This window comes from Rhinoderma darwinii, chromosome 2 (assembly GCF_050947455.1).
Source record: "Rhinoderma darwinii isolate aRhiDar2 chromosome 2, aRhiDar2.hap1, whole genome shotgun sequence".
NCBI lineage: Eukaryota > Metazoa > Chordata > Amphibia > Anura > Rhinodermatidae > Rhinoderma > Rhinoderma darwinii.
Window position 1 is genome coordinate 10295705 of NC_134688.1, and position 9794 is coordinate 10305498.

At 44.5% G+C, this 9794-nt stretch overlaps 1 protein-coding gene across 1 annotated transcript in view; it reads left to right on the forward strand.

Annotated features, from left to right (window-relative positions):
- UVRAG (UV radiation resistance associated) overlaps nt 1-9581 on the forward strand; it is a 103375-nt gene extending 93794 nt beyond the window's left edge. Inside the window, exon 15 of the mRNA XM_075851339.1 lies at nt 6641-9581. Coding sequence (XP_075707454.1) covers nt 6641-7331 — 691 coding nt within the window. The 3' untranslated portion in view covers nt 7332-9581. The remainder of the gene's footprint in view (nt 1-6640) is intronic.
- The last annotated feature ends 213 nt before the right edge of the window (nt 9582-9794 follow it).

Here is a 9794-nt window from a genome sequence, read left to right on the forward strand (position 1 = left end):
ATTGGCCTGTGATTGGCTGCAGCCGTCACTTAGACTGAAACGTCATCCTGGGAGGCCGGACTGGAGACAGAAGCAGGAAGTTCTCGGTAAGTATGAACTTCTATCTTTTTACAGGTTGCTGTATATTGTGATCGGTAGTCGCTGTCCAGGGTGCAGAAACAGTTACTGCCGATCGCTTAACTCTTTCAGCACCCTGGACAGTGACTATTTACTGACGTCTCCTAGCAACGCTCCCGTAATTACGGGCGCCCCATAGACTTCTATGGGCCTGCCTGTGCCGTAATTACGGCCTAAAATAGGACATGTTCTATCTTTTTCAACGGCACGGGCACCTTCCCGTAAGCATACAGGGAGGTACCCGTGGCCAATAGAAGTCTATGGGCCCGTAATTACGGGGGTTTTTACGTTCGTGTGCATGGGGCCTACAAGAAAGAAAAAAATAAATATAAAGTTCCCCAAAGGTCTTTTTTGACCTTTTGAGGGACAGACCACAGTAATAAAAAAAAAAGTAAAGTAAAGTGAGTGCAATTTAAAAAAAAATAATAATACACATAAAATACCCCCCACCCCCGCCAATCATTGTTGTAACAAAAGCGCTGACCCAATAACCCTGATATAGACATTTAATATTTTAAAATTTACGGTAGACAATGACAATCACAAATAAAAGGTCTACTTTAGGGTAAAACGATGTTATTACCAAAGAAAAATTGCTGAAAAGTAAAAAAAGCTTATTTTTTTACTATTATTTTTTGAACTTTAAGAATAAAAATTCTAAAATAGCAAAAAGGATGTGTATAAAAACGGTAAAAAAAGAAACCTGCATTGTCTACGGAAAAAAACATCGCAAAAATCACGTCGTTAGCCCAACAAATAAAAAAAAGTTCTAGCCGTTTAACCAACGTGCTAAAAATGGCTAAATGATGTCTGGTCCTGAAGGCTCAAAATAGCCCGGTCCTGAACTGGTTAAAGTCTGTGCGGGTTATTTTAGATCTTTATCTTTCTAGTGGTGAGCGCTCTGTTTTCCTAATCTCCTGTACAGCCATAGTTAAATGATTAAATTCTGTCTCTCTGTAGTGACCACTAGAGGGAGCTCACTACATACAGATATACACAACTCCCATAGAGTTACATGATCACATTCTGCTGCCTGCAGCCACCACTAGAGGGAGCTCACTACATACATATATACACAGCTCCCATAGAGTTACATGATCACATTCTGCTGCCTGCAGCCACCACTAGAGGGAGCTCACTACATACATATATACAACTCCCATAGAGTTACATGATCACATTCTGCTGCCTGCAGCCACCACTAGAGGGAGCTCACTACATACATATATACAACTCCCATAGAGTTACATGATCACATTCTGCTGCCTGCAGCCACCACTAGAGGGAGCTCACTACATACATATATATATACACAGCTCCCATAGAGTTACATGATCACATTCTGCTGCCTGCAGCCACTACTAGAGGGAGCTCACTACATACATATATATACACAGCTCCCATAGAGTTACATGATCACATTCTGCTGCCTGCAGCCACTACTAGAGGGAGCTCACTACATACATATATACACAGCTCCCATAGAGTTACATGATCACATTCTGCTGCCTGCAGCCACCACTAGAGGGAGCTCACTACATACATATATATACACAGCTCCCATAGAGTTACATGATCACATTCTGCTGCCTGCAGCCACTACTAGAGGGAGCTCACTACATACATATATACACAGCTCCCATAGAGTTACATGATCACATTCTGCTGCCTGCAGCCACTACAAGAGGGAGCTCACTACATACATATATACACAGCTCCCATAGTTACATGATCACATTCTGCTGCCTGCAGCCACCACTAGAGGGAGCTCACTACATACATATATATACACAGCTCCCATAGAGTTACATGATCACATTCTGCTGCCTGCAGCCACTACTAGAGGGAGCTCACTACATACATATATACACAGCTCCCATAGTTACATGATCACATTCTGCTGCCTGCAGCCACCACTAGAGGGAGCTCACTACATACATATATACACAGCTCCCATAGAGTTACATGATCACATTCTGCTGCCTGCAGCCACCACTAGAGGGAGCTCACTACATACAGATATACACAACTCCCATAGAGTTACATGATAACATTCTCACTATCTGCAGTCACCACTAGAGGGAGCTCACTACATACAGATGTATACGGCTTCCATAGTGTTACTTGATAGTATTCTGCTGCCTGTAGCCACCACTAGGGGGAGCTCACTACATACAGATATATATACATTAAACATCTATTTTCTGTACGTGCCTAAACTGTGGCACAATCCAGGAGACCGTATTACCCTGAGTTTATAACCAGGGTTTATGTTGGATGTGAAGCCAAGGTAATATAGGACTGAGAACGTCGCCGCAAATCCTGCTTCTATTACTCTTCCATTACTTTTTCAAGATCTATTCTTGCGGTCAGTGAATGGAAACAATCTTACTTTTCAGTGTTAGTTAGTTATTAGTGGTGTTTTCCGGCCACTCCTGCTCCGGTATAATAATCGATATTACAGAGGTGACTGACACAGGAATAGTTGATCGGTCCTTGTATTTTCCTGCGTTTTCAAGTCGCTGTTTATTGTACCGGTCTGTGGAAAAGTTGGGTGACAACTAAGATGGCCGTCTTTACAGCTCCCACTGGAGTAGTCGCTTTCCCAGATGCAGGAGTGGCAAAGCTGTCTAGTAATTAAGTGCCATGGAAGAAGGTGATATATGCATTGTTAATCAGACAGCTGCCATTCAGGGCTCTCAGAAAGCTGTGTTGCCGCCCCCGAGGATGCTGTAATGCCGGTCTTATTGCTTTCCCAAATATAAATCAGAAATGCAATTAACTCCTCAGCAGCATAGAATTACTCAAGGGGTTTAATTAAAGGGGGGCGGTCCGGACGAAACTGAACATGAAAACCGATTAGGAAATTGAGGCTTTAACTTTTTATTTTAGGCTCCTGGTGGTCCCGAAAATTCTTTACTCTTACATTTATATGTTCAACCGTCCGAATCTCCGATCTGCAGCCCCTCCCCTATCAGGGTTGCCGAACTCCACGTCAGTCATTTCTGGACGACTGAACTAAAAGTCACGGACAGACCAGTTTTTACGGACACATGTGGGCTAGGAGCGACTGACCAATCACAGCTCCGCCTGTAGCTTCCCCCGCTGACTCACGTGATTTTTTCTCTGATCAGAGTCGTTCACTTTTTCCCTTTTTTTATTTTTATTTTTTCGCCCTCCCTCCGGCCCAGACCACGGTGACCACTTATTCCAGCCACGACTCGTCTCTGCAGAATGTGACACACGGACATGTTGGTTTCTCTCTTTTCCAGCACCCTCCCCACCTGTACCCCACCCTCTAAACAAACTTGTAATCCACAGTGGTAATAATGATCCCTCAGTGCTGACACAATAAGAGTGCTCATCCGTAACCGTGGCCCATTTCTGCTCCCACAGTAATAATGCCCACTGTAGATGGCACCACACACAGCCCCCCCTTGTGGATGGCACCACACACAGCCCCCCCTTGTGGATGGCCCCGCGCACGCCCCCCCCCCCCTTTGTATGGCCCCATAGCGGTAGCCTACCGCTCTCCGCTCTGCCTGAGGTGACTCGCTGTTAGGAGGAGCCAGGTGGTCATGCGGCGGCGTTCTGATTGCGGTCGGTGCCAGCCCCCGGGAGTGGTCCAGTCACCTGACCTCCTGTCACTGATGTGAGGTCAGGTGACTGCACTGGTCCACTTCCGATACCGACCTCACGTGACAGCGGCCTGCATATTTTCAGATTCCGCAGAAGTTAAGCGGAATCTGGAAATCCCCCCGCGGCCTATTCTTCCTTTTGTGCTGCGCATGTACATTTTGGCGCATACGCAGTGCAACGTTCCAAGGGAATGTGGAGAAATCCCGCATGGTGCTTCTTTCTGCCAGACGCTACGGACGGCAGAAAAAAACACCAATTTTTGCGGACTATCCATAAACTTACGGACGGTTGGCAACCCTGCCCCTTATTCGAGCGCTGAGTTGGCAGCAGCACTACTAGTGGTCGGACCTCCAACATTGACCTATCTTCGCGACCTCCAGTCTATTTTTGGAGTACGTCCCGTCTGTCCAGACGTCACCACTTCTTGGTGTAGAGAAAACTAGTTGTGGGGGGGATCCCAATGGTGGGAGGTGCCTGTGAAGACGTTACTCATCGGTACGACACCCACACTCCATCGGAGAAGATGGCTTCCTGCGTCAGTACTTTGTCACGTCAGCCGTCCCGTCGCCCTTCTGTTCACACTCCCTCATCAGAATTACATCTTCCTTATATATACAGATTTATATTTTTTTTACGCAGCCGCCACGAAGGCGAGAACTGATTGTAATTTTCGCTCTTGCATTGACATGGGTTTGGCATAGGGTATAACCCTGTAGACGTCTCATATGGCCGTAGCCCGAGTTCAACATTGTCCATTTATAGCTCTCGCCGCGGCGATGTCAGAACTGGAGCGATGGAAACAAAGGATGAAAGGTATTCTTGGCAGAGGTGTTCTCATGCCATACAGTGGGCGCTGCCGCGTGAAGATTTACCAGCTGTAGTATAGTCCGCTGCAAGGAGCGTTTGTCGAAAGCTTGATAGGGCAATGAGGCAGCGTCCGTGTTTCCGGAGGCCGGTGATAGAAAGAAATGAGTTCTTGGAAAGGACTAACACAGAGGGTGCTGGGAATATACCGTATAATGTGGCTACCTGGAGTAGTCATTGCATGGTAAATATCAGGGTTCCTATAACGGAGGGGCAGTTTGTTTTGGTTTTTTTCTGCATAAGTTTACTGAACGTTGCCTGGTGTAAGGATGACATTTCCCAGAATTCAAATCACCATAGCTATTTATGTGCAGACACTGAACAAGCAGGGGTTACTGGAGATTTTAGCTACGAAGCCTTCAGAATAGAGTGCTTCTCTGGATTAGGACAAGATAAGTAATCTAATGTATGTACACCGTGACTCCACCAGCAGAATAGTGAGTACAGCTCTGGAGTATAATACAGGATGTAACTCAAGATCAGAACAGGATAAGTAATGTAATGTATGTACACAGTGACTCCACCAGCAGAATAGTGAGTGCAGCTCTGGAGTATAATACAGGATGTAACTCAGGATCAGTACAGGAGAAGTAATGTAATGTATGTACACAGTGACTCCACCAGCAGAATAGTGAGTGCAGCTCTGGAGTATAATACAGGATGTAACTCAGGATCAGTATAGGGTAAGTAATGTAATGTATGTACACAGTGACTCCACCAGCAGAATAGTGAGTACAGCTCTGGAGTATAATACAGGATGTAACTCAGGATCAGTACAGGATAAGTAATACAATGTATGCACATAGTGACTCCACCAGCAGAATAGTGAGTGCAGTTCTGGAGTATAATACAGGATGTAACTCAGGATTAGTACAGGATAAGTAATGTAATGTATGTACACAGTGACTCCACCAGCAGAATAGTGAGTGCAGCTCTGGAGTATAATACAGGATATAACTCAGGATCAGTACAGGATAAGTAATGTATGTACACAGTGACTCCACCAGCAGAATAGTGAGTGCAGCTCTGGAGTATAATACAGGATATAACTCAGGATCAGTACAGGATAAGTAATGTATGTACACAGTGACTCCACCAGCAGAATAGTGAGTGCAGCTCTGGAGTATAATACAGGATGTAACTCGGGATCAGTACAGGATAAGTAATGTAATGTATGTACACAGTGACTCCACCAGCAGAATAGTGAGTGCAGCTCTGTAGTATAATACAGGATGTAACTCAGGCTCAGTACAGGATAAGTAATGTAATGTATGTACACAGTGACTCCTCCAGCAGAATAGTGAGTGCAGCTCTGGAGTATAATACAGGATATAACTCAGGATCAGTACAGGATAAGTAATGTAATGTATGTACACAGTGACTCCACCAGCAGAATACTGAGTGCAGCTCTGGAGTATAATACAGGATGTAACTCAGGATCAGTACAGGATAAGTAATGTATGTACACAGTGACTCCACCAGCAGAATAGTGAGCGCAGCTCTGGAGTATAATACAGGATGTAACTCAGGATCAGTACAGGATAAATAATGTATGTAAACAGTGACTCCATCAGCAGAATAGTGAGAATAATACAGGATGTAGCTCAGGAACAGTTGCTTTGTAAATGTCATGTACAGTGACTCACTATTTTAGGTAAACAGTCCAGACCCTTGACTGATGCATTTACCTGCACTGATACATTGTAACAGACTATTCAGACTGGAGAGATGTGTGTGCTTATAAGAATACTGCGCTGTGACACACTGTGACACACTGTAATGAGCCGTGCAACAGGACCGGTGTTAAGCCTCAGTTTGTGTATAACAGTGTTTCCATTCACTGACGGCAAGCAGATAATTTGGCGAGGAATTAGGGTGTGTCTGGTATTGCGGCATTCACTCGAGCTGCAATACCAGACATAGCCTATTCTCAAGAGCAGCGCTGTTTCCGACTAAAAACCGACCCTTTTATCTCTGTATGGTCCCGATCGCTAATCTTTCTTGTCCATTTCTCCACCAGTGACAGACATCACACTTCAAGTGCAATCCCCGTTCCAAAGAGACCGGCCAGCTCCATTTTCGGAAGCCACGACATTGGGTTTTCTAGTCGGACACCAACACCGGAAAAAGGACCTCGAAAGCGCGCCAGCTCGGAAAATGAAAAAGTGCAATACAGAACCCCCCCACCGAGCTACAAGGCGGCCGTGGCGGAGCCCATCGCGATATTAATCCCGGCCACGCCTTCAGACAAAGGGCACTTTGCCTCCTCCCTGGACGCCAGCATCGACGCATCCAAGAGCAGCGCTCGCAAGGATTTTTGCGACAGCCTTAATGGCGACAGCACGGACAGCCATGGGTGCAGCCAGGCCGAGCATTTCTCCGACGACTCCTGTGCGGTCAATGGAACTTTTTTGCAGAACGAAAGCATGGAGTTTTTAAGTGAAGTCGTTCCCTGCAGCGTTCACCCCTCCCTCAGCGGCGACCTGCACTGCGCCGTGGAACAGGCCGAGGAGTTTCTCGGCACCGAAGCCTCAGACTTTACCACGGGGGATCAGTTAGAAGAGTTTAACAGCATTCCGGTGGACCGCGCCGTGGCCGTGGAGTGCGACGAGCAAGTCCTGGGGGAGTTTGAGGAATTCTCCCGTAGAATTTACGCACTGAATGAAAACATGTCTAGTTTCCGTAGACCGCGGAAGAGTTCCGATAAATAACCAGATGACGTTCGTAGCAGATTTTTCTTTCCGCATCATTATCATTTGTATCCGGCAAAGAAAACCACTGAATTGTTTTTGGGATATCCCCTAGTATCGACCCTCCGCTACCACCGTGTAGGCTGCAAATTCTTTCAAACATTTTCGTAATTTTTTTTTTTCTCTCTCAAATTTTAAAGGGGTTGTATGAGACTTGTTTTTGGAAGCAGCGCCAATCTTGTCTATCATCTGATATTCAATTGATTGGGGTTGAGCTGCAATACCAGACACAGCCCGTGGACAAAAGTGGCGCTGTTTTTGGAAAATCACTAAACCTCTTATACAAAGGTTATAATCAACCTTTTTTATAGTTCCAATGCATTTAAAATGAAATCACTTTGAGATTAGTCTTGATTAAAAATCTATCATTTTGTACGTACAGCGTATATGCAGACCTGTGTGTCTCTATGGTAACAGACTACAAACAAACCATGTGTAGTCTGATCCTACAGTTTTAGTTCCGTTCATCTGTCCCCTCCTCGTTAACATACATTTGTTAGGTTATCAAGAAGTAGGGGACAGATGGAAGGGAGTAACACATGACTGCAGGATCAGACTACACAGGGCTTGTAGTCTGTTACCATAGAGACGTGTAGGTCTGCATAGCAAAAATTATAGATTTTTAGACTATTTATAAAGTTGCTTCATTTTTTATTTTAAATGCACTGGGACGATACAAAGAAATGGTTGTGAAGGTGGACATTTTACTTTAAATTGGAGGAGGATTGTACTGACCTACCTGGTAGTTTTTACCGCAAGATTGCAAGTGGTTTTGGAGGATGAACAGATGAAGCAGAGCTTAGTTTATCATTGATGCATTGAAGTTATTTGCTTTTTCCATAGGACTGCAGCTTGAGCCTACTGTTCAGCTCTGCTACATCTGTACAGCCAGATGACCAATAGCCCAGACAGTGGATGGCAGTCTCGGTGACGAGTGTCAGTGCATGGCCATGTTGGGAGCTGCACCCTGCCGTAACCTGGCCATCCCTTCATCGGAGGAAAATCAAAGCAACCTTCCCCCCCCCCCCCCCCGACATGTACACATGAACGTTAGGACTAGTGCGTGCATGTTCATCCAGAATATTTTTTGTACCATATTTAGCATGTAGCATTAGTCCTGAATTACCAGGAATTATAGGGACTGTTTTTTTCCCCAGGAATTCTTCACTTCTTTGCTTTTTCTCCTACAAAAAAAAACCTGCTAAATAGAATTCCTTTTCTGGAAAAGCTGGGTGAGACAAGCAATATGGCTGCCCTTAGTTCTTAGAGGGGTTGGGTCCAGCTTTTCCAGACTCCTAAACAGCTATACCACTTCACTACAGCTATTCTATTGCTTCATAATAAAATATTTGCCATTCAGGGGTCTGGGAAAGTCAGGGGACAATCCTGTCGAATCTGAAATTGGTAGCCATATTAATCGTCGCCCAGCTTTCCCAAAAATGGATATATCTACCTATATAAAGGACTTGTATGCCCTGGTAATTTTTTTGGGGAGAGGTGCCCTTTAAAAGTTATGTCCATCTTCCCAACCAATTTTTTTTCTGTTCCAATGCATCTAAAATAGAAAATGAAGTATTTTGGAAATAGGAAATAGGAGATTTGTAATCAAGACTATCGTTTGTTGTCTACAGCTCCAATGCAGACTTGTGTGTCTCCATGGTAACAGACTACAAACAAATGCAGTGTGGTCTGATCCTGCGGTCATATTGCCATCAATATGCCTCCCTACTATTTGTTAACCTATCAAATGTGTGTAGGGGACAGATGGGTGTATGATCCCAGGATCAGACTACACAGGCTTTGTTTGTAGTCTGTAACCATGGAGATGCATAGTTCTACCAAGGAGCTGTAGACCCAAAACGATAAGACATTTTTAATTAAAACTATTAGCAAAGCTGCTTAATTTTTTTGTTTTGGATACATTGGAACAGTCTTGGTTGTAAAGGTGGACATTCCCTTTAAGTAATAGCCGGTTGTTTTCAGAAAGTGCTGCGTGTCACTTCGCAGAATATGAAATTTACTCCCGCCGAAGGTCAATTTTTAGAAAAATTCATGTATTGACACGTAATGCTATTTTCTCTTTTTTCTCCTCCATTTCAATATTTTGATGCACAGTATTATTATTATGTTTATGGCAAATTTATTTATGTTAAATGGAAAATATTCTCGGTTTATAAATGGGGGTTTATTTTCCTATAAATATTCAGTAAAGCTTACGTCATTCTGCGTACAGGCTGCTGCGTTTCTTTCGCTGCCGTTTGTTGTATTATATGTCTCCTCCAGTGGCTGTTGTAAGAACACAACCTGGGAATGCTCGGACACAGCGGCATAATAATGGGGTGCTTCCGGATTCTAAAAGGATTGGGGAACCCCCCTACAACAGAAGCAGGACTAATGGTATAGAGCAGGGGTCTCAAACACGCG